Raw genomic sequence first — 26,019 nt, forward strand, 5'->3', positions numbered from 1 at the left:
ACTTTCCTCCCCTCTCGAATCATTGCATAAATCTCCACAGACATAAGAGTCGTACAACCCCCCCACGCCTTACAGATAATAACAATGTAATTTTTCTTTTTTCTTGTAAAGAAGGGTAATTCAGAAGCATTGGTCAGAGGTAACGTAAACATGTATTCTATTTGTTCTACTTAAAATAACATTGGCATTCCAATGAGGAATAGAAGTGGGGTGTGTGTGATCCTGTGGATAGTGGTTGTTTTGTTCTTGTTTTTAATGAAGCGCTTTTAGTCGTGATGTAATCGGTAGGCGGAAGACGGAAGTGATTTAAATTGCCATGAGTCCTGCATCTATTTTTGAATTTCTACTGTATTTATGAAGCATTGAGCCAGTATTTTCAATGTTATATTTGGCGGGTGTGATTTCCTACTAGTCAAGTGAGGGCACGTTAGGGGCGGAGTTTATTCAAATAAGACCGGAGCTTCTGATGGATGACGTCGTATCAGGCCACGAATAATACGGTTTTCTCATTGGTTAAGCCTGGCCGGTCTGCTGATATCAACAAATCGGTTTGGACCAATCCGAGGGCGCTTTAGCCCACCGCGTCTATTTGTGAATGACGTAACTACGACTAAACAATATGGCGTCGTCTACAGGAAACATAATTGTAAATGAGTATAACCGGATAGACTGTTGCCTCTTTTGAGGCGCAGGTGTTTATCCGACTCTCACTTTTGAATAAAAAAAATTAATCGGTTTGTCATCCACTTGAGCCTCCTCTCATAACCGAGAGGCGAGTCGGTGATAGCGGTCAAGTATGGACTATGGAGAGTACATATCTCCAATGGAGAACGTGGACCCGACTTTAGCGGAGTTAGATGAATTAACACTGGGGGACATCGATGGTGAGTTGTAGTATCACTGGCAATCAAGGTGTTACGTGTTTATTTAGCTTTTGTTGGCCGGTTTCTGGTAAGCATGGTATCTGCCAGCCTGGTACAGCATCTTTATGAAATAGAGTCTTAATGAAATAAAAAGAAAATCTGACTGATCTTTCCAGTCGTTTACAACATTACTCCTGAGCTGTCATCCAATGTTATTACAATATTACTAAAAAAAAATGCATTAAAATGAGAGCATTTGGTTCCAGGTTCTCGGCTGCTCCTGTATTATGTGTAATGATGCAGATTCATAAAAAATAAAATAAAAAATAAACACCGTAATTGGCTATGATTGGAGACGCCCGAACACCGAAATTAATTAGAGTGAACATGCTCATGCAATTGGTAAAAATAAAAAAATAAAAATGCATCATTTAGAGAGGGATCAAACAATACAGTTTTACACCTCCCACGCGGGTTTGCCACATTTAAACATATTAAAACGCATTTAAGTTGAATAAAACCTACATTAATGTACTCTATTCCTTCGTGTCTTCTCTTGCTGTCAACAAATGGAAGACTGTCTTATAACATCACTTTGAGTTAACCGTAAAGCTGTCACGTAAATAAAAAGAAAATATATATATATATATGTTCAAATGCAACTTTTAATCTCATCTGTCTAATCCAGAGTTTGATAGCCAACACTAGCATATGCATAACAGCATAGATAGATGTACTCAAATTATGTTATGGTAATTTTCGAACTTCAGACAACAACTACTCCACTACACAAGGAGTAGCAACGCATACAAACAGAGCACATGACATTATTCTTTCTGCACTGTGGGAGCAACGATTACTTGAGCTGAATCTAGGACCTTGTCTGCCTCTTCTTGCTCTGAAAGACTCTTATCTCGTCTCTTAGTGCCACTTAACTGTATTTCTGCTCAATTATTCTGTTATAGAGGAACGTACACAGTGTGAGACAGCGTTATAATGGATAATGATGATTAATGCACTTGTGTGGTTGCTGCCTGGACAGTCCGCACATCGCAGTAAATGGAGTCTTGGGATATTATTTTCTTATTAGGAAGACCGATTTTTAAGTGAAAACACCCCACCGAGTTCAGCATACCCTAAACAATGGAGCATTTGTTAAGAGTATTATTACAAAAACCAATGCAGTCTACTAAAATGTTCCCCTCTAAAGAAATTTCCGTACTCGTGAGAAGCTAATCACACCCTTTTCACGCTGATGAAATGCAGTATGCGTATTTATGACATAAAATAGGACAAGTTGATGTATTAAAGTTTTGTTTGGTCTTCAACCGTGAGGTCATGTGTAGACCTAAATGTTGTCATGTGTTAGCTTCCCAAACAGCTATGCATCTTCTCTGTTAATGTTGCTGGTAGTTTATTTCTGCAAGTGAGACTGTACGTCATGTTCAAAAGTTGCGTAATTATTTTTATCATGTCATTTGCTCAGTTGGAGGCTTCAAAACAAAACGGCTTTCGTCATGATCTATGAATGTGACTTAAAACCAGTCACATGTTAACGCAAGGTCTAATTATTTTGAACATTCACTGACAGTTTATAAATGACAGTATTCGCATTCATATGAATAAATGATGTCATGTCATGTCATGAGTGTGGCAGGTTGCTTTCATTCTTTCAAAGCTGCACAAAGATGTTCATCTAATTTCCTTGTTGCTGTATTAAAAACAGGGCTGTGTGATAGGGCCCACAAGTCATATCTATGTAAAATACAAATTGTCAAAAACTGGGTCAAAATGTCATTCTTCAGGAACAATGACAGACGATTAGTGTGTGATCACAATTTCCTCTACTAAAGATAGAAAGAAAGAAAGAAACTATGCTAAGAGCAATAAAGAGTAAGATTAAAGTCAGTCCCTTTTCATTTTGCAAAATTTTCTGTATAAATGGCTATTGATAGAAATGTGTCAGGAGCCGAGCGAGTGTAAAACACACACAACTCTCCGGAAGTCAAATTTTGTATTTTAAACACTATACTTATACTTATATAAATGTTATACTTAGATAAACCTAAGTGTCATGCTAAGCTATATCTTGCAACAAAGTATATTGACAAATATTGTAGTGAAAACCCCAGATGCCGCCCTGCCCTGCCCTATTTTTAGAAACCATCTTATTAACTCATTCACTGCCATTGACGGCTATAGACGTCAAAAATTAAACTATTTCTATTAATTTCACATTTTTTTGAGTGTGACAACCTAGAAGTTTTTTATTGTACATTTAGAACGGATATAAAATTTGTGATTAATCGTGAGTTAACTATTGAAGTCATGCGATTAATTACAATTAAAAAAATTAATCGTCTGATGCCCCTAATTTTTAATAATCTTTCCTTTTCTTATTTTTATTAGGGGCATTAGGCAATTCTTTTTTTTAAATTGTAATTAATCACATGACTTCACACACACAAATTTTATATATCTGTTCTCAATGTGCAATCGATTTTTTTTTAGGTTTTCATACTCTTGTTAACAAAAGTGGAAACAAATTTGAAACTAATAGAAATAGCTCAAAGGAATTTTTGACGTCTATAGTCGTCAATGGCAGTGACTGAGTTAAAAGCGACTCAGGAAAAAGGTGGAAAATTCCCAGCTTAAATAGGCAATTAAGTTTCAACCACAAACTTAACAACGTTGAAATTCCAGTTTTACAGTTCCGCTTGTCTGTCTGGGCCATCAGTACATGGTTTTTCAAGGCCAAGAGCAGAACAAGCAGCGTCTGTGTGTGCATGTGCCACTTCAAGGCCAGTCTGCAACATTTGCTGCTCGTTCTTGTCTTATCTTTCTGCCATAAAAACAGCATTGACACTCTTCAGCCATATCGACAGCGACACACTCATTCCCTCATCATTGACTAGTGCTTTTCACTTTTACTCAAGGACATGTGAAGTCATCAATGGTGTTATCGTCATAGTATAACTGAAAAGTAATGTTAAGTGAATGTCAATAAAATTCAGATTATACTATATATATATTATATGTATATATATGAAACAAAAATGATATGAATTGTCACCAAAATTCACATGCACATCTCTACTCTTGTTAACTTCAACCTCTGAAAATATCAAAACAATTGCCACGTTTTTGTAAATTTAATAAGCATTAAGTCTTTAGGGGTGCAACGATACACAAAATACAGGTTTGCTTTGATTTGATACTTTTGTGTCACGTTTTGATACTTTTTCCATATGTTAATTAAGTTTTGGACTTGGCACAGAGTGTTAACAGCTGATTCTGAACCACTACAGATTGTGCGTTTATGCCATATTATGCTATTTTCAGATAGAAGACGAACCATGAGGTTCTTAAATGTAAAGGTAAATAAAATAAAATAAAGATGAAAAGGCCCATAGCAGCGCAGCCAACCTATAGAAACCGTTTCCAGAATAATTTGTCTTGGGGTCCATATTTTACTTATTTATTTTTTTTTACATCATGTCAGCCAGGAAAATTATTGCAATACTATATACAGTATTATGTAATATGCTTATATATAACATAACATAACAATTGTTAATAAAATATGGCTTATACATCAAGTCTATTATATTATATGCTTATATTTATTTTATGATTTCATGCTATTTAATATCCATCCATCCATCCATTATCTGAACCGCTTCACCTCACAAGGGTTGAGGACGAGCTGGAGCCTTCTCCTTATATTTATAGTTTATGAGTAAATAACCAAATTGTGTATATATTGATCTCTGTTTAGGGATATCATTTTTTACTATACTATACTACGTTCCTTTTTTCTCAGAGATGCTCCAGTTTGTCAACCAGGTGGAGGACTTAACCGACTTGTTCGAGGACCAGATGACCACCCCTCGACCGGCCAATCAGAACACTGGACCTACCCTAACCCCTCAGACATTGTCACTCAGGTTCGGGTCCCTCGCCCCATCGCTCTCTCTTGCTCAGACCCCCTCCACAAACACAGTGTCTGCAGCACCACAACAGGTGACCCGCAGCCCCCCGCCTCTTCAGCCACGGCCTCAGGTGGGCCAACCCATTCAGCCCCATCTGATTGCCCAGCCCACCATTCAGGTTTGACACATTTCTTACTTTGCACATCGCAGTGCCGCTTACACCCAGGCCAAGTGAAGGATAGCTTGTTGTCCTATGTCACATAACGTCGTTGCTGTGTGAAGACTGTCTAGATAAGATGTTTTATTTGATTTGATTTGATTGACAAACACACACAAAACTCCCAGCGACAAAATCGAATTGATGTATAGTTTATTCAATAGTATACAGTAGCCACCCAGTCAGGTTTTTTTTTCTATTAACCATCAAACACATTCATTACATTCATGCAAACCGTGTACTAAGTCTGTCATCAGCATCCCAAACAAAATAAACAGGTGATTTATCAGTGTTGATGAAATAGGGTTTTTGATTAAACTTGTTTGTTGTTTTATTTATTGATTATGCGGACGCAGACCCAGCGATTCCCAGTCCACACTTTCGTTCCAGCCCCCATCCAGACGCCAACGGCCCAAACTGTGATGATTGCCCCCAGTGTTGGGCAGTCTCGTTTTATCCAAAGCCCCCTCATCTACCACCAGAGCTCGACTCCTGGTTTCCCAGGTGACGAAGACTGGCTAACTTGAATATTATATCTGAACACTTTAATCACCATGTTATTGAAAGGTTCTATTGAATCAGTTGAAATGTGGCTCTTCACTGAGTACCGATACTCATTTGTCATTTCTCATGTTCTTGCAGTACTTCAACCACAGGTTCAGAGCATCATGACGACATCCCAACTCCAACCAGTGACAATTCACCAGGGCCTTCTGACAACTGGTCAGACCATTCAGACTCTCTCTACAGCGCCCACTACAGTCCATGCTCTGCCGCAACAGGTGCAGAAGCATTTTTTTTTTACTATTTAAATTAATATTAATGTCTGCTGTTATTGATGATTTTTTCCCCAATTTTTTTTTTTTAATGGTGTGGGGGTATTTTTCACCAGGTTTTGGTTCCACAACCCCATATTTTGAAGCCAGATTCCCTGGTTCTGTCTTCCTTGCAAAACTCAGCGGGGATCACGACATTGACCACGCCCCTCCAGAACGCAACACTTCAAGTCCCGGTATCCAACTTGTAATACACTCCAAAGATGAAATGCCACTGTTGTTAACGTCTGGGGTTCTTAGCTATTCTGTTTTTACTACATAACCAGAATTTATACTGCTATGATACCACAGTAAAGTCAGAATTACAGTAAATATTGGTATAAAAAGCATTTCTAGGCCAAAAATATAAAACAGTAGGCTCTGCGCTAACCGAGTGTGCCTTCTTGTGACTCACAACAGCATATTCATACGGTACTGTGCAAAATAGTTCATTGTTTGTGTGGTCCACCGAGTACCGTCTTTATTGAATTGTCAGTGTTTGCAATGCCACTAATAGTTGCTTGTGTGTCTGTAGGCACTGATGGGCGGCAACCTCGTGACGGCTGTTCTGGGAGGCGGAGAGAAGCTGACAATCAAACAATTACAGTCAGGCTCCCACTGCACAAACGTCGAGCAAAGCCCCTTGGGGTTGTGCCAAGGAGGGGTGGTCAAAGAGGGTGAGAGGAGGACCACCCACAACATAATTGAAAAGAGGTACCGGTCGTCCATCAATGACAAGATCGTGGAGCTGAGAGACTTGGTCGTAGGCAATGATGTCAAGGTCAGTAATTTAATAACAAAACATATTTTGTAAATGACAGGCATTCCTAATTCATTTTGAGAGAAGCGAACTGTTGTAAAATGTGATAACTGTTCCTGGTATTTAGTTTTTTACTCTCTTGTATAACTAACTCATTCACTCCCACCCATTTTCAGTGAAGCAACCCCCTTTGCTCCCGGCTGTTTTACTGGATTTTGACTTATTTTGCAAGGCCCACAGAATATTGTGTTCTACTGCTAATATAGTATATTTCTATCTGTTTCTGTTTTGCAGCAATTAACATGAGAAAGTTTCATCATTATTCACAAATCTCTTTAGAACTGTGGGTAAAAGAGCTTGTTTGCAACATAGCCCTGGTTGATCTCTTATACTCTGCTGCCACCTGCTGGTCGTTTTTTGTCATAACTACTATGTCTCTATGCGACCTCTTCAGGTCAGAAGCTGCATCAAAGCCTTCTGTATGCTCTAACATAAAAAAAAATAAAATACACATCCAAAACGTATAAATACGTTTTTGGGACCATAGCAATATTTAAAATAGAACATTTTCATACGTTTTTAGGAGCAAATGAGTTAATTGAGCCAAATATTAAAAGCAGCTGTCATTCAGAATTTCTGCAGTGCTAAAATCACTTCAGGTGTCAATCAAAACTAAATATTTCCCTTTCTAAAGGCAGATTATTGAATAAAGTTTTTGTATTGTCATTATATAGTATATTGTGACTTGGCGGTGTACTTTTCAAAGGTAATGGGATTCTCACGTAATTTTTTTTTTCCCCCTGCATTTTTGCCTTCAGATGCATAAATCAGGAGTGTTGAGTAAAGCCATTGACTACATTAAGTACCTGAAACAGGCCAACCATAAACTTCGACAGGAGAATCTGGCTCTTAAGATGGCAAACCAGAAGAACAGTAAGTGTAGATAGTTGTAGTATAGTATAATAGTAATTCAGTGTCATTAATATGTTTGTTTCATCTCAGAGCCAGTGACACTGTCCGTGGATATGGACCCTAAAGAGGAAATTGCAATGATGTCACCTCCAGCTTCTGATGTGGGCTCAGCTTCCCCTCACCAATTCTCTCCCTACTCTGAGCCCAGCAGCCCCATAATAGATCATGAACAGGTAATACATATACAAGCTGTTTAAGGCCATCATTTCTGGATATTTTTAATATAGTTTATAATTTTATATATCATATTCGTTTAGTATTAGCATTATGTCATTCTTTGTTTCAGATGAAGTGTGAGCCAGATTCTCCTTCCTCTGTTGGAGTGATGGATGGCTCTCGTCTGCTTCTCTTTGCCCTGACCTTCTTCTGTCTCTCCCTGAACCCGCTTCCCTCTCTGTTGGGTTCCGAGACCTCGGAAAGTCCCTCTGTAGGGCACGGGTCTTCTCGAACTCTGGTCTGGCTCCCCAGCCCCACACAAGATTTTGGTGAGAAATCAAGCTTTTGTGATGAAGCTGGATTCTGTTTGGCATTTATCTGCATTTGAATTCAGAGAAGTGCTGCTGTGTGCGCGTTCTTTCTGAATCCTAGCCTCTTGGCTGCGGTGTCTGTTGCCGTGGGTGATGGTTTGGATGCTGAGTGGGCTGGGAGCAGTTTGGGGTTGTGTGCGGGTGCTCTACCTCTGGGAACCCATCACGCCCCTTCACTCCCCCAAGTCTGTGTCGTTCTGGAGGCACAGGAAACAAGCTGATGTTAACCTTAAGAGAGTGAGTAAAAATTTGTTTTTGTCCAGAAATGACTGTAGTTATTGTCCGTCTTATAAAACTATTTTTTTGATTCACTGTTTTAAAAGAATTAAAACAGTCCGCGTCAGTGCCTTTGCACTGACATATTATGCAGAAAAGGAGAATCTGGAAAAACTTGTTGACACTACGTTCTAAACGTCATTGTGGATTGGTACAGTCGACTACTCTTAAGAACATGCAATTTGCCCCAAAAAATTGAGACAAAATTTCTTCATCCACTGTTGAAACCAAAGCAATTATCCCAATCAAATTATCTCAGCTTGTAAAATAAACACACGAACGACAACAAAACTCCCACGAAGAAGCATACGGCACGAGCAGAATTATTTTATGTTTACTTATGAGAAGGAGCCCAGTAATACAGTAGTCAATCTCTCTAAACATTGTCAAAGTTGCCTGTTGATACATTGCAAAAGCAATTACGTATATAGACACACACACACATACTGACACTAATCTACATTGATGGTGGTTGCAGCAGTCACGTTTGCTGGCGGTCTGTTCAATTCTGCGTACCATTTTTACACAGAAGTACACCAGGTATGATTAATTCATCAAGTGACAGTTGTATCACTTGTACCACTACTTTTGGTCATGTCACTTCACAATAAGAGAGCATCCGGAAGTTGAACCATTACAGCAGCATTAGGTCTCTTTCCTTAACTCATTCACTCGTAGTCATTTTCACTGAAGCAACCCCCTTCGCTCCCGGTATGACTGATTTTGCAAGGCCCACAGAATATTGTGTTCTATTGCTATGCAAACATGGAACCTACCAAAATAAACATTAGAGTCTCTTCTTTCATCATCTGTTTCCGTTTTGCAGCAATTAGCATTAGAATATAGCTAAGTTTCATCATTATTCACAAATTGTTTAAAACAGTGGGGAAAGAGCTTTTTGCAACATGGCCCTGGTTGATCTATTCTACTCTGCTGCCCTCCGCTGGCCGTTTTTGTAATAACTACCATTGCTTCAATAATTCTCTTCAGTTCAGAGGCTGCATCAAAGCCTTTTGTATGCTCCAGTATAAAAAAAAAAAACGTATATATACGTCTTTGACAGCATGGTAATATTTAAAATAGAACGTATTTACTTATACGTTTTTGGGAGCAAATGAGTTAAGTGCCCGATCAAAAAGGCGTTTTATTGTGACAGAGCATGCAATATATTTTACTTCTAAGTCATTTATTAAAATTAGCCAACCTACCTGACATGTACCAGGAGTGCTAAATACTCTTTGTAGGGTTTTGTTTACGTTTTCAGGGACAAAGGTTAATATTGTTTGGAAGCGAAACCTTTCATTCATGTTGTTTTCAGTGATCGTTGAGCTGTTACATATTTAACATAAAGACAATGTTTTTATTTTTGCAATGTTGAGCATATTTTATTAAAACGTCTAAAGGATTATGTTTAATGTGCCAATTCAGAGTTTTTAATATTATTGTCATTTGATTTTTCTTTGTATTGGAAGAATTTAATTGTATTGAATTTGAAATTACAATAATTTTGAGATGGGGGACATCGGGTATTTTATTTTAAGGCCATATTACTTGTGTGCCACAATATATGATGAACAATAGCAAAGAGGACTACCAGTGCTTAATATCTAAAATATAAAATCTAGTTTGCCAGAGAAGGTAAATCCTGATAATGAGTCCAAATTGTTTTGTGAGGAAAGGGTTGTGATGAAAGAAGGCATGAAATTGGCTTTATGTATGAGTTGTATCCGTATTTTATCAGTATTGTCACTAGTGATACAGTGAAAAAATGAGAGAAAATGTAAACATTTACTCATTTCAAGTTGAGTGCGCCCCTAAATGTTCTTCTTGGCCTCCTCAAAATTAAAGTTAGGCGGTGGCTTTTAGGAGAAAGTGTTTCAGAAAATGAATGGATGCAAAATCTGCAATTGCACTCGTCACTGTTACTGTTGAAAAAACGAATAATTTGACTCACAGATTTTGACACATTTTATTTGATTAAACTCTCCAATTTACATTTTATATGCATCTGCACATTTTTCAAATAGAGATGGAAACTCTGTATTTGCCCTTGCCTTTTTCCTTGACAAAAAGATTACAGTTTAGCCAAAATATTTTTGGCATATTGCTGCAACCAGCCTATGAACCATACAGTACAACAGACATCTAATTTGTATACTGTATCTACAATACTTGAATATTATATATATTATGGATTTCAATTGTTTAATTTGACATGTTTGTCTTGCAGCAAGTTCCATTATGTTTTTTATAAGCATAGTTTAATATCTGTCGTGACCTATTTTGTCTTCTCTAACAACCTCAACTCTGTTTTCCTTCTCTCGCAGGGCGATTATGCTGCAGCATTGATCAATTTAGAGACCTCCTTGTCCATCTTGACCAGAGCGTTGCCCTCCACCAAACTGGACCTGGTCTGCTCGTTGTCCTGGAATCTGATTCGCTATTGTTTGCATCGCCCGACCCCTCTTGGCTGGCTGGTTCACCAAATCCGAGGCAAACACGAGGGGGACGAGGCGAGGACAAGCGCCAAGGACGCTGCCCTGGTGTACCATCGTCTGAGCCAGCTGCAACTCACAGGTAGGTGTCGGGATGGTCATTCTAAGAGATGACCTCCAGTCATCAATGATAACAATATAATTATTTTTTTATATTGAGATCAGACTGCAAAAAATATACACTCCTATTGTGAAAAAATCTTAGTGATTGCGCAGCTGTTCCAAAAGTTGCAGCTTATTGACTCAATGTCACTTTTCGTAGTCATTTATTTATCTATTTTGCTATATTCGGCTTAACAATTTCCAGGAGCAATTCATATCTCAAGGCACCATTGTACCTTTTGTCCATGCGCTGTTTAGAGGTGATTGCTGTCGCTGCTGCTTGGTCAACTTCAGTTTGTCATGTTTTGTGATTTCATCCTCCTTGTAGGAAAGCTGCCTCAGCGAAGCAGCTTGTGGGCCCTGTCTCTGTCTCTGAATGCGGTCAACCTCAGCGAGAGCGCCCAAACAAAGATGGCCCCCACCCAACTTACCGAGATCTACGTCACTGCAGCCGCAGCGATGCGCGCTGTACTGGGTCTCCATCTCGCCTGTCTGCCTGTATGTTTACTCTTGACTGTCAATCTACTTTTCAAATTGGATCCATTTCAAGTTACACTTGTCCTTTTTCGCAGGGTTACTTACTGAGTTGTGCGGAGAGCATCGCAAATCAATGTGAAGCAAAGCACATTCCTGACTGCCTGCGATGTCTCTTCACCCCATTGGGCAGGCAGTTCTTTTTAACCTGTGATTGGTCATTGAAGTCAGACGGCAGCGATGGGGTGTTTACATCGCAGAGAGATCCAGGTACAAATGACATAGTTTCACTCTCCAAGAGTCATCAATAGGGATGCACCGAAATGAAAAATGTATTATAATTCATTAAAATTATAATATTATTATAAAATATATATTTAGCACTGGCATTTTAACTAAGCACAATATAAATTGAAATGTGCCCACACCGCAGACATGTTGGCTAATGGTACATTAAACACCAAACGAGGGTTGAGCATTTTCTGGCGGTGCGATTGCACTTTATACTCAATGTAGTTCGCACAGGCGGGGACGGATGCGTGCGGCGGGAAACTTACTTAAAATCTGCACATTCACATAGTCACCAACGTTTAAAAATAAATAAATACATTTGTTCGCACCAGCTAATCGGCTTCGGGAACGGACTGCAAAGTCACACACAGCGTCGTGTACAGGTCTGTCGCCACCCGGAGATAGCGGTAAGTGTTTCCGCGTTTAAAAATGTCGATAGCAATAGTGCTAGCATTTGCTAAAGTATTTAGCACGGCCAACGGGATGCCGGTAAAAAAGTGGAAGCGTTCGGGGGCTCTTATAAAAATAAAAAATAAAGGAAAGGCGCTACGGGAGAAAGAGTGGCTCACTTGTACTGCAGTACACGGCAGTTCTGTCTTTTTTTGACCCACTTAAATGTTGTACACCAAGTGACGCCCCTCTCCTCCAACGTGCGCAATGACCCCGGGAGCTGCCGCGACCGACCATTGCAAACTCACACGGTGAAATGCCAGCAAGAAGAAAAGGCGGACACTCACTCCCGCGTTTGCTGTTTAATTCAAACAGACGCTTGCTTGCAGCGTTTTTTTGCTTGCGTCACCACAATATCATATTTCGGCCATTTTATTTCGACCGAATGCCGAAAATGGCAAAAATAGCCATTTTCTGCCGAAAATTTTTAGTGGCAGAATATTCGGTGCATCACTAGTCATCAAGCATTTGATATTACAACGTACTATAATCTGTCTTTTCTGTTACTGTAAATGTTTCCCTTCTAGCGGACCCTGTTGCCCAGTTGCACCGCTGCTTCTGCAAAAAGTTGCTCGAGAGAGCCGTTCATACCCTCATCCAGCCGCAGAGGGACTCTGAAGCGAGCAAACACAAAACGGGTTCTGGGTATGACGATGGAAACAAGCAGCACTGCTTTACTGGAGGGTGTTTCAATTGCATTCCTCTTAAATTATGCACGTACTACTTCCTTCTTCCAGGGAGTTTTCCAGTGCCCTGGACTTCCTGCAACAGTTGAATAAATGTACAGAGGACTCTCCGTCTGCTCCTCCCTTCTCAACTCCTCCCAATCACACCATCACATCAGGTGTAGTAGCTTTTAGGATGTAGTTGGTCTACAAGACATGTTCAAACGTTATAATTTGTCTATGAAAGAGTAAGACATAATCAGAAAAACATGACTTTTACTCCCTTGTTGTCTGGCAGTGAGAGATCCAGTGAGTCGGTGGTGGGCTGTGGTCCTAAAGGCTGCCGTCTTTTGGCTTCAAGGTGATGATGTCACTGTGAGGTCTCTGTTGGTGGAAGCAGAGCGGATGCCAAGAACTCGACACACTCTTGAGTAAGTGCCATGTCTTGTGAAGTCGTCAAGTGTTCCCAGGATGTGCACAGTCCATTTAAAATGTACGTTTGCCGTCATTTTTGTGTGGGACATATTTGTGTGTTGTCATGGAAGTTTTACATTTAAATTATTTTATTGTTTTTTACAGTGTACAGTGGTAACTCAACTTTCAATTTTTAAGAAATACGTTTTATTTTATCTATCTTTTTTTGTTGTTGCTTTGACTTATGAGCAAAATTGAGATACAAGCATTCAGGTGCTGGCAGTGAACTTCCCAAGAAGCAGCAGTTTGCCATAGAGTGAACAAATCGTAATTTCTGGACTATAAGCCGCTACTTTTTTCACTTGCATTCGACCCTGCGGCTGGTGCAGCTTATCCATCAGATCACAAGGGGGCGCACTATAAAGGAAGCGCAAGAGCGTCAGGCAGAGCAAAACAAACCAAGTGAGCCCAAATACAGTAGGAGAGACAGAACAAGAACATTTGCGCTCTCATTATGGAAATGGGAGTCGCGGGAACCCGGTGCGGTAACATTAAAACACCTGCGGCTTACAGTCGGGTGCGGCTTATATATGTAACAAACTCCAGTATTACCCAAGTTTAGCTAGCACAGCTTTTAGTCAGGTGCGCCTTATAGTCCAGAAATGACTGCAAGTGCTGGTTTATTGCCATTCCCAGTTGACGTTACTGTCAAACTAAACTTGAAACCAAGAGAATTACACATTGTGTATTTAACTTTGCTTTATGAATAAGTCCGCCAGCCTGATGCTAACACATAATAGGAAATATCACAGACAGGCTAATGAAACTAGCATTGACTTTTGCAGGAGTTGTAAATGTTTAAACAAGTTACATTCAAGCGCAAATGGTCAAGTCATCTTTATTTATATAGCACTTTCAAAAAAAAAAATGCTTTACAGAAACGCATAACACATTACCAATATTACATGAAATAATTGTTTTCATCATAATTTAATAATAATAATTTAGTACAAGAAATGGTAGCAGCACTTGCAGACCAACAATGTAATACTCATCACTGACATATATTCTTTATCCCCTGCAAAGGCATTATTGAATTAAAGCGTGAAATCATGATGCGCAAACTTAATCTTTACATTCTGCCTAATTATGTCATCACTGTATGTTTTATAAAGTACAGTGCTCTACAATGCAATATTGGGGGGGAATCATTTTTTGCTGGTGTTTTTGGTTTAGGGAGTTGGAGCTGGCGCATATTAATAGCATTTCTATCCACAGAGACAACCTGGACTGGTTAATAATAATAGTGTTTCCATTCGTTTCAGTAGGGAAATATAATTGTGTGAAGGCTGTGGCCTTCTCACACGTTATTCCTATACTTCAAACTTCCCACTTTCTCGGCATCTATCTACTTCCACGTAATTCATCCGATTCTCCTCATTCCAAAAATTTACGGCATTCTAGTGTGTATTTTTCTTTTTCCAAATATTCATGCCTTAGCCACAATTCCCCATTTTGTACCCTACTTTTCCCCACTCAGGTTTCCACCTATTATAGATAGGTCTGGAAGGTATAAACAGTGGTTCACTGCACTCATTTGAATTGTCTATGTGTCCTTTGGATTTCAGCCACCCTCTGCCCAAAGCTGTGCAGTCACTCTGCAAGTCAGTCCAGATGAGTCTGTCACCTCTAAAGGGAGAAGGAACGGCAGCCTGCCTGTGCCGTTGTGACCAAGCCAGCAGCTACCTGCGCTCCAGCATCTCCGTGCCTCTTGGGCAGCCTGGCGATGGCTTAAACAAGGTACAGAGTAAATCAATATTTTCTTCAAACCATCTCCTTTGGAGTTTTTATTGGCTTTGTGGTTAGAATGCTTTAGATTTGGCATAGGTGGATGTTGCCGTAGCGTGTTTGATCTGCAGTAGAGATGGCAGGAGATGGCTGTGGTGCATTGTAGTTGCATTGCATGATCTTCAAGTCAAGTGCAACGCATCTGCAGTGCATTACAGAGGCCTCCCACGTCTGCACGCCGCTCCTACACCAGCCACCGTGCACTTGCTAGTGTTGTGAGACATTTTCACTGCATTGGTCCAAAAGTTATTTATTTAATGCAAATTTGTTTAATTATTTATGCAAGTGATTTATAAGGACAGGCATGACAATTAAATTATCTTCCACTAGATTGAAGAAGGTACAATGTACCTGTTGCTGTTCATGCAACAGAATTTGTCTGAATACGTTTATGTGAGATAGCAATGATAGTGGTGGATAAATAAATGGATGAAAATAACTCGATCTGAAATTGGTCCTGGAAAAATTGTTGAGTTTAAGAAACTACAATGAAAGTTATTTGCTTTGAATTGGACCATTGTTGCTACAGCTACCTTGAAAAAGAAACTTAATTACTTTGGTGGTTATTTGATTTTAAAAGTAACTCAATTAGATTACAAGTTACTTTTTAGTTACATTTGAGTAGCTGCCGACAGCATAAAAATTTGATGTTTTTTAATTGAAAGTACATTGCTGAATAATTAATAATTAAATAAAAATATTGACTTGCATAAGTAACTTTAATGTATAATAGATCGGCATCATAGATGGTGAAATAGGGAACTTTCATTTCTTTAGTTTTGTTAATTCAAAATAATATTAGGCAGTAGAAGATATTAAATAACATTCTGAATATTGCTTTTTTTGGTAACACTTTATAATAGCTATCTCTGTTATAACTAGTTAATAGATCATTAGTAAACTGTAAAAAAACGTTTGAGGAATAGTTGCAACTTAATAATAATAATAATTATTATTATTATTATTATTATTATTATATTAATAATGTTCCAATAACATATTTAAACTTTTACTAATACTCAACAAGTCACAAGTAATTTACTAATAGCTTGTTTATTATTATTATTATTATATTTATTACTTATTTAATAGTTATAGTTATAAATTAACTCAAACTCATTACCTAACAGTTTATTAGTGATATGTTAACTATCTATAACATAATTTTAAATTCTTAGCAAATTGTTAAACAACCATTAATAATTCATTAACTAACAGTTTACTAATGATCTATCAACTAGTTATAACAGATAGTTATTATAAAGTGTTACTTTTTTTTTTTTTTAAATGACACCAGTTTCATAGTAGTTATTGTATAGTAGTAGTTTTTCACTGTGTGTTTCTTTATCACCCAAGGCGATGGAGCTGTTGGTATGTGACCTTTTACTGACCTTGAGGACCAGTTTATGGCAGCGAGGAAGCAGCACAAACGGGGAACCTGGCCCAGCATCTGCATCTCAGTTGGCTGGTTTTCAAAGTGACCTCAGTGCCCTCAGAAAGCTCACGCAGTGCTACAGACAGGCCCATCATAAGGTAAAGTCGAAATAATTTGATCAATCCGAATAACAGGAGATGTTATTCCCATTCCCTGCTCTTATCAGCTCCATCTGTTTTTACACCTGGTGACTGTAGTTAAGCCACGGCTGTGTCTCCTTTTCTGTTAGGTGTTCCTTCATGAGACTACGGTGAGGCTGATGGCCGGAGCCAGTCCCACAAGGACACACCAGCTGCTGGATCACAACCTGCGACGCAGGACGCACGGCCTCCACACTGCAGGTGAAAAATACGCCAAGGTTGCTTTGGTACAGAATCGCCAGGCCCTTCCTTTGTCCATACTGATCTCTACTTTTCCTCCCCCTTGCACCTGTCAGAGGGCGAGAGGGAGCGGGCACATGCCATCCTGCTGGCCTGCGGCCACCTGCCCATGCCCCTGTTAACCCCACCCGGGCATCGCGCCCACCTGCTGGCCGAGGCCAAACGCACGCTGGAGCGGGTGGGAGATCGTCGCTCCCTGCAAGATTGTCAGCAAATCCTGTTGCACCTGAGCGGCGGCACGACAGTCGTTGCATCCTGAACACACACATACACACACATGCAACAACACGAAGGCTACGGTTGATTGAACTTATTAACTTACAGTCGAGAAGTGATAAGAGTCAATCATTTATGTACGCCCATGTATTTTTAAGCCTATACCACCATTTCTTCAATGCTCAGCTTTCGAACAATCTCGCCGCCTTTTGTCATTCACGGTACAAAGTTGGCTCACTGCTTCATAATTACCATGCAAAATAGGAATATCAGGTGTAATGGGCTTCCAAAGAGAAAGGGACCTGTGTATGAAGAATTGTTCAAATTCACGCAGTAGCAGAGGTGCATCGTTTACCTGTTTAATGCCAAGCTGACCAATAATCAGCACTTTGTAACCTCTGAATCTGTTGGCCAGCTTCATTTCCTAGGACTGTCAAATGCATACACATGAAGACAGACTGGTTTACTTTCAGTTATAAGTAGTCACTTCTTATCTACCTCATTCACAGTGCATTATACTGTGGGGAAAAAACAAACTACCCAAGCACCAGGTCGGTTATTCGGAATTGGAAGTAAGAGAATGTGCAGCTTTCGGTAAATCACACACAGGTGTTTTTCTTTCCCAAAATGTCGCGACTACGTGGGCAGGCTGTTGATATTATGGTGGGTTTCTTACTAACGCCTACTTACACAGACTTATACACATACATACATACATGTACATGTAAAATGCATTGAATATTAACGGTTTGTATTTTGGTTGTAAATACAGATAGAGTAACATTTAAAAGTAGATTAAACAGTATGCTTTTGGCTATTTGTTCAAGGATAACCTACGTTGAAGACGGCATTACTGACAATCGTTATTTATCAGGTTAGTCTAATGGCTGGGCCAACAAATCATTTTTAGCTGCCGTTTTAAAAAGTAATCCATTATACAAGAAAAAAAGAAGCACCCGCGAGTACTTATCTAAATTTTGTAATCTTTCAGACAAAACACCCTTGATTTTAAACAAATATTTTAATCGCATTATTTAAAATGGTGCTAGAAATTGTTAAAGCAGTTTGCTTTTTAATTTGTAATTTTTGCTTCACAAGTCACTTCTGTCATTCCTGCTTTTGTGTCTTATTTAAATGATGTACTTTTCAGATTCATGATTTGCTGGAGGCGGGGAAAGTCAACCTTTTTGTGTGTAATATATTTCAATGTGAAGAATTTAAAACAGAACAAGCGTTTTAGATTGGTGTGGTTGCTTAAGTGTTGCCCTTTTTCTGTATACGCTGCAAATGATTCATTTTAGAATAGAGACGCAAACACAATTTATGCTTGTAGAAACTTTCAGGAAATTATTTTACAGGTCAAACCAGGCAGATTATTCTCTTTCTTGAATGCGCAAAGAACAGAGCAGTGCTCAATTTGCCATGGGATAGGCTGGGTTTATTACTGTTGTTATGGTTGTTACATCTTTTTTGTTTGTTTTTCTTTTCCCCATTGTGCTTTTTACTTTCCACATTTCATTCTTATTCGCTCTTTTGATGTTGGTGTTTTTATAATAAAACATAATTTGATGGTTGTTGGAGTCCTTTTTTTCCTACAAAAATAAAAATCTATATTTGACAATCTGTTTATGTTTGAGTTGCCCCTTACTCATCTGTGTATCTACATGTGGGAGGGAGATAAAAGTACAGCTTTAGCATTTATTTTTACTACTAACTTTCAAATGAACTTGATTTGAACAACTGCTTAACGTTTCAGTCTCCGTTCTGTTTTTACTTCTTTTTATTTAACATCGTCATGACATTGTTTAGAGAAGGTGAAATAAGTTTCCTGAAAAGTTACCGTGCATTTTCATTTCAACCGAAAGCCGTTAGCAGGAATATTTCTCAATTGTCATGTTTTCAGTCGGACCTAGTTAGCGAGCGCGCTGCTAACAGTGAAAGTCCGGAAGTAGTACGACAGTCTGCTCACGCATGGAAAACAACCCCACAGAATAATGAAAAACAGAAAAAAGACCAATAATGTGTCAAACAAGGCAAAATTTAAGCCTGGATCTAAAAAGAGGGAAAATAAATGCGTTGTAATGTTTGACGACAAAGAGAGGGAGTAAGTGTACTGTATTATTCTGTATCACTATTGGTGTTTGTCGTTGGTTCGCATGTGCACACTTTAAACGGTTTATCACATGTGCATGTGAATTGGGTCTATAACTTCTTCATCACTATGAACTGCGTTTCATATTATTTGATTAATATTAGAATCTGAGTGTGACGCATTGTGATTGTACAATGCAAACGGCAAAACAAACAATTGTGTTGGTGCATCTTCCTGTCAGGGAATATCTCAGTGGTTTCCATAAGAGGAAAGTGGAGAGGAGGAAAGCAGCTGTAGCAGAAATACGAAAGAAGATCAAGGAAGAGCAAAACAGAGTCAGAGAAGAGGTAGGTGCCAAGACAAGGAGCAAATTGTGGAAAACTATTTTTGACTCAGACAGAACTGTTTGTTTTGATAACTGTCTTTCAGAGGCATAAGGAATACGTGAAAATGCTGAAGGAGCGACAAGAAGCGCTTGGTGAGCCTGAAGGCTTAAAGTAGACATGCATTTTATTTTCATAATTTAAAAGAGTTCCCAGGTGGTGAAATAAAAGGTCTTTAATACTCTTTGGTCAAAATACACGACACACTTAACATCCACTTGAAAAACTCTTGTTCAAATCACTCCTTTTGGGGGAGCACAACTTTGTTACCATGACAACCAGAGGCAGCTGAGATGACGTGAGCGTGGCTTGGTGTGGCCATATTTCGTGACCCTCAAGCACAATTTTTCAAAAATAGTGTTGCCTTGAAATACGAGTTAAATGTGTTCCGTTCCGCTCAAAGCTCTCGACACTCGTACTTCATATCTTCTTGTACCTTTGATATAGAAGAAAAATGAATGTAACCACCATTAATGCCTTGGCCACCTTGAGCAGTATAACACAGACAAAAAGCAGGATATACAGTTCATTGAGGTGTCTCAGCTGCTCACAGACCATCAGTACGGCACTAGTATTATTTTTTTGCAGAAGATAAAGAATATATAACTGAGTACTGTTATATTTTCTGCGTGCGTTTTTGCACTGTTTGTGTTCATTAGGTTATTTAAAGGACTATAGCACCAACATAGATGCTAATTAGTGTTAGCATTATGCTAGCAGACTGAAATGTGGTAATTTTAAATCCACATGGTGTAATGTTATTAGTGTTATGTTTGGTTTGAGAGTAAACTGGGAGTGATAATAAACATTTTGAAGATATTTTTTGAGGAATTGTTCTCTATTTGCTAAAGTGCTGCTGCTTGTGATGCGAGTTGAATTCACTGCCACTATACAGCGCTCACATCTCAAGTATGCGCTCACAAGTCAAAGCATAAAAATCAAATGTAGTTACTTATTGCGGTGTTGTCGGAGACTTGTGGTGACTTTGAGACACAAGCCAGCTAATATAAGCACCACTTTACGTAACAGTGGGGCGGGGATTTAAGATGGATATATTTTCAGTCAATAGGCAGATAACAAAAAATTTAGAGTGCTGCCTTGACTTGCGAGTTGAATGTGTAGACTTGTAACCTGATGTTTATTGCCTGTTGTTTACAGAGGAAAGTGAAGATGATCTGGAAGATGTGATCACCAGTACAACAGAGTCTGTTCAGTATGACCATCCAAATCACACGGTCACAGTGACTACCATCAGCGAGCTGGACCTCAGCACCAATCACCTGCTTGAACAAGTAGCGAATAAGGTGAGCACAGCAACTTGAATTTGTTTGACAACATTATTATTTAAATGAAGGTAGCATACACCTGCTATTCATTGTCTTTTGCTTTCTTTTTAGGTCAACGGGGAACATAAAGAAAATGAAAATGGGGAGGAAGTGAAAAAAACAAAGGCAATGCCAAAACAAGCTGGGAATCCAATCTTGAACAAAAAGTAAGCTTCTGCTCATGCAGGTTGCAACTAATGAAGATTGATGATTGTCATTTTGTGTCAGCAAAGCTTAAATTCACATTTCTGTGATTTTGCAATGACCACTCAAACGATAAGCACATATTTTATACCAGTGACTTGTCAAATCTTTTACACAAAGTAGCACTTAAAAAAATACTTAGGTCTTCAAATGCCAATATTAAATTCAGTTGAATACAATTTGGGTTAAACAGCTGCTCGATGATATGTACAGTATGTGCCATAACAGCTGAAGTTGGAAACCTGTTCATTTTTTGCACTTTTGTCCCCCAACTATGCAGGATCCGCTCACTGACTGCATCACTCAGTGCCTACACCAGCAGCAAGCGGAAAGGGGGAAAGGGAAGCAGGAAGCAGGAAGGCCGAGGAGGACGAAGCCGGCAGACGGACAAGAATGCTGACAAGAGAGTCAGCGAGAGCAAAATCAGCGCCAAGAAGACAAGCAAGGGGCAGAGACGTCGCATGACGGGGAAGAAGCAGCGTCAACAAGACTGACAGATCATCTTTTCTGGACTATTCACACGGTGGATTTTCACAAGTCCAGCTTTGTGAAAGTTTTGTATTGTTTTGCGGTGTGTGTTTTTTATACACCAAATGTATTGTATTAGTTTGATTAAAGCCTAATCTCTCCACTAAATTCTAACATTGTCAAACTTATTGTCTCTATGCACTGTCAACTGTTTAACTTATAACATGAAAGTAAGGTTAATAATATACATTAGAGAACAGAGTTTTCAGTTTTATTCAAATTAGGGTGATGCAAAAATGAGTACACCCCACAGAACGTCTCTGGAGCAAAGCCCAAATTTTAGACTAGAAAAGGTGAGTCTCATAATTCATTACGCAGGTGTCAAGCAGACAGTTGACTATAAATTGGGTGTTACTTAAAGAAATCAGTTTCCCATTTCATGCTGTTAGCAATGGCACCACAGAGGAGAAATATCACAAGATCTGAGAAATAAAATAATTTCTTTACACAGCAAAGTTGAAGGCTACAAGAAAATCAGCAAAGCTTTACTTATCAGTCAGAATACTGAAGCAAAAGTGGTACAAAAATGTAAAAAAGATGGAACTGCAACCATCTCACAGAGACGTCCAGGTCGTCCACGGATGTTAACTGGACAGGATGAGAAGGGAGGAAGACAATTGACATCTAAGTTCACTGAAGTTATCCAAGGAAATAGAAAGCCAAACTGGGGTGACTATTTCCCGTGACACAATATGGCATACACAGCAGAGGAATGGCATGCATGGGTGCCGTCCACGGAGGAAGCCTCTCCTAAAGCCCAGGCACAAAAACACGCGCCTAGAGTTTGCCAGGGCGCATGCTGACAAAGATGAAGACTACTGATGAGACCAAGATAAAAGTTTTTGGAACTGATGGCTTCAAAACTGTATGGCGTCGCAAAGGTGAAGAATACAAGGAAAAATGTGATGCCAACAGTGAAACATGGTGGTGGGAGTGTCCTCGTGTGGGGTTGCAGGACTACCGCTGGTGTCGGGGAGCTGCATTTCATTGATGGCATCATTCACAGCTGTATTGCTTAATACTGAAAGTGCCCTTGGTCGTCGTGCACTTTTCCAACATGACAATGATCCTAAGCACACATCTAAGGCCAATATTTCTGAAGAAGAACCAGGTGAAAGTGATTCAGTGGTCAAGTATGTCTCCTGATCTAAACCCAATTGAACACCTATGGGGAATTCTAAAGAAAAAAGTTGAGCATCACTCCCCATCCAGCTTCTAAAAGAGGCCATTCTTGAAGAATGGGAAAAGATTGATGCAACAAAGTGTTGCCAGCTTGTTCATTCAATGCCTAGAAGACTTGGTGCTGTGATTCAAAATCATGGAGGCCATATAAAGTACTAAAATTATTTTTGGGGTTAAGTGTACTAATTTTTGCATCACCCCTATTTGAGTAAAACTGAAAAATGTGTAATCACATTTTTGACATTACTTCCATGTTATAAGTTAACCAGATGTATATTAAACTTGGGCTTGCCAACATTTTGGAAATTGTATTTGTGTTCGTTGAGACATTGTTTAAAATGTTACATTTCAAAGGGGGTGTACTATTTTACGCCGAGCACTGTATTATAGAAATTATTTTAATTTTTTTATACATTTTATTTTTTAGATGAAATATTCTTTGAATAAATGTATTTTAAAAAAAAACGAATAATTAAATATTCCAAAAAATGTCAGAGTCCAAATTTGTAAGTTGTTAGAAAGAGACAAAAAGGTAGATGTAAGTTTTAAAAAATAACCATAAATTGTCCAAAAGAGAGCAGAAAAGTACCATATAATATACACTAAATTGCCTCATATACACACACACAATAATAAAGACAGAAAAGAAAACATTCAAAAAGGTAGCCATAAAATTGACACGAGGAAGGGAGGACCCAGGCGCAGGTTGACCTCAACGGCAGCAGTTTATTTACGGCCACCAGAATCTCCGAGCAATGAAGGACAAAGTCCCGTGGACTCCGGGGTGACATGCCAGATGTGAGGTATGTGCCCAGTGGATTACCTGCAGAAGCAGCCCCTCCGGTACATAGAGACGATGTGGTGGGCAATTCTCGGGAGGGTTAGAGTTCTCGAGAGCCTCCTTAACATAGTCCTCAACTTGCCGTCCTACGGCACCCACCACACAGTTCCGTGAAAGGATGGATTCTGCTTCAGTCTCAGCAGGCTTGGGGTCATGGATACATGACAGGGCGTCTGCCTTAGTGTTTTGGCTCCCCGGTCTGTAGGTCAGAGAGAGAAAAAATAAAATAAAATAAAAGGAGACCAACTGGCCTGTCGGGGGTTGAGTCATTTGGCCTTGCGTAGGTACTCCAAGTTTCGGTTATCGGTCCAAATCACGAAGGGTTGTTCTGCCCCTCAAGCCAGTGCTACTTTAACCGCCAGGAGTTCACGGTTGCCGACGCAGTAGTTGCACTTGGCCTTGGAGAGCCGCCTGGACAGAAATGCGCAGGGATGGACCTTGCCATCCTCCTGGCAGCGTTGGGATAGGACGGCCCCGATTCCGATGTTGGAGGCATCCACCTCCACCACAAACTGGCGCTTGGGATCTGGAACCTTGAGTATCGGGGCCTCAGCGAACCGTTGCTTGAGAGCATTGAATGCGGTATCAGCCTCCGAGGTCCAGCGGAGTGACACCTGTGGAGAGGTCAAGGCATGCAATGGGGCAGCGATTGAGCTGAAGTGCCAGATAAAGAGACGGTAAAAATTGGGGAAATCCAGGAACCGTTGGACTTTCTTCTGTGATTCCGGTGTGGGCCAGTCCCTTACCGCGCTGATCTTGCCAGGTTCCATCTCTACACTTCATGGTGATACTACGAAACCCAAGAAGGAGATAGTGTTTACGTGGAAGAGACTCTTCTCTGCCTTCACATACAGCTTGTGGTCTACTAACCGTTGAAGGACTTGGGTCACATGCTGCCAGTGGGTATTTGTGAAGACTTCGGCTTGTTGCAGTTGGTCGAATACGGATGACATCAGGGGCAGGGGGTAGCGATTCTTGATGGTGATATAATTCAGTGAGCTGTAGTCAACACATGGTCGCAGGGAGCCGTATTTCTTGCCTCCAAAGAAGAATCCACCCCCCGCCGGAGACGAGGGCGGCCGTATGAGTCCGGTTCTCAAGGATGCGTCAATGTAGTCGTTCAGGGCTTTGCGTCCAGGCCCCGAGACTAGTACAATCTACCCTTGGGAATGGTAGACTCCGTGATCAGGTCGATGGAGCAGTCATAGTCGATGTGGAGGAAGAGCCATGGCATTGGTTTTGCTGAAGACGTCACGAAGGTGATTATAGGAGGAGGGGACAGTTTTCAGGTCCGGATTCTCGTCAGCTGTGGTGGAAGCGACAGACACATGGTTCACTGCAGCTGAGGGTGCAGGTGCTGCCGGCTGGTACAGTCCATGATACACTCAGTCCTTTCCCCAAGTCAGGATGAGCCCAGAGCGCCAGTCTATGTGTGGGTTGTGCACACACAACCAAGGATGTCCTAGAACCAGGGTGTGAGATGGGGATCGAAAAACATTGAATCAAAAGGCATTCTGGGTGTTGTCCTATATGCACTTCAAGAGGTCCTGTGATATGGGAAATGTCAAATAATACCCTGCCGTTGAGTGCCCTGGCTTGGATTGGCGTGTTCAGCGGCTCAGTTGCAGCTTGTAACCGTTTCACCAATCTCCAGTCCATCAGACTTTCGTCTGCCCCCAGAGTCGATGAGGGCTGGCAGATCTGTGGTGATGGCATGGTGAGTGATCGTGACAGGCGCGAGTTTGAGCTTTGGCTTGTTCGGGGAAACATGCACTCACCGGAGAGGCTCGATGGTGGGGCAGGTGACCGCCAGATGACCGGATTCACCGCAGTAGTAGCACAGGCCTTGCTGGCGGCGGCGTTGTCGTTCCTCCGGTGTCAGTTGGGCTCGGCCTAGTTGCATGGGTTAGACGTCGCCTCCTCAGATCCTCACCTGGGTTGTTGTCGGGGAAGGAGGAAGCCGTGGAGCTCCCGTGGCTGGTGGTTGCAGGAAGGGCCTCTGTTTAGTTCTCCTTTGGGTCCCGCTAGCCTGAGCGAGCTCCCGCCACCGATTGTCTGTGCGGATGGAGAGTGAGATCAGCGAGTCCAGGTCAGCCGGCAGGTCAATAGGGAGCAACAGTTCTTGGATCTACGTGGTAAGACCCTTCAAAAAATGATCATAAAGAGCCATCGCATTCCAGCCACTTTCGGCTGTGAAACCGGATGGCATAGTCGCTGACTGACTCCCTGCCTTGCCGAAGATTGCTCAGCTCTCAAGCCTTCTCTCGATCCGTATTGACGGGATCAAAGACCTGGCGAATGGCTGTACAAAAGTCGGAGGCGGTCTGATAGG

General features: G+C 40.4%; 2 protein-coding genes across 2 annotated transcripts; both read left to right on the forward strand.

Annotated features, from left to right (window-relative positions):
- The first annotated feature begins 611 nt into the window (after nt 1-611).
- On the forward strand, nt 612-18,706 carry srebf2 (sterol regulatory element binding transcription factor 2). Its single transcript, XM_086066863.1, has 20 exons — nt 612-884; nt 4,687-4,973; nt 5,369-5,516; nt 5,655-5,794; nt 5,905-6,024; nt 6,363-6,608; nt 7,406-7,520; nt 7,590-7,732; nt 7,846-8,044; nt 8,148-8,323; nt 10,690-10,939; nt 11,288-11,457; nt 11,532-11,703; nt 12,702-12,819; nt 12,912-13,018; nt 13,138-13,270; nt 14,882-15,053; nt 16,458-16,634; nt 16,766-16,877; nt 16,973-18,706. The coding sequence occupies exons 1-20, from the start codon at nt 797-799 to the stop codon at nt 17,173-17,175; spliced, it is 3,276 nt and encodes a 1,091-aa protein (XP_085922989.1). The 5' UTR covers nt 612-796; the 3' UTR covers nt 17,176-18,706.
- Nucleotides 18,707-19,058: 352 nt separating this feature from the next.
- nol12 (nucleolar protein 12) lies at nt 19,059-21,772 on the forward strand. Its single transcript, XM_086080596.1, has 6 exons — nt 19,059-19,236; nt 19,466-19,571; nt 19,654-19,702; nt 20,766-20,911; nt 21,005-21,099; nt 21,417-21,772. Exons 1-6 carry the CDS (start codon nt 19,127-19,129, stop codon nt 21,628-21,630), a joined length of 720 nt encoding a protein of 239 aa, XP_085936722.1. The 5' UTR covers nt 19,059-19,126; the 3' UTR covers nt 21,631-21,772.
- The last annotated feature ends 4,247 nt before the right edge of the window (nt 21,773-26,019 follow it).

Source organism: Leptonotus elevatus, chromosome 1 (assembly GCF_054856555.1).
Source record: "Leptonotus elevatus isolate MCC_2025b chromosome 1, RoL_Lele_1.0, whole genome shotgun sequence".
Classification (NCBI taxonomy): domain Eukaryota; kingdom Metazoa; phylum Chordata; class Actinopteri; order Syngnathiformes; family Syngnathidae; genus Leptonotus; species Leptonotus elevatus.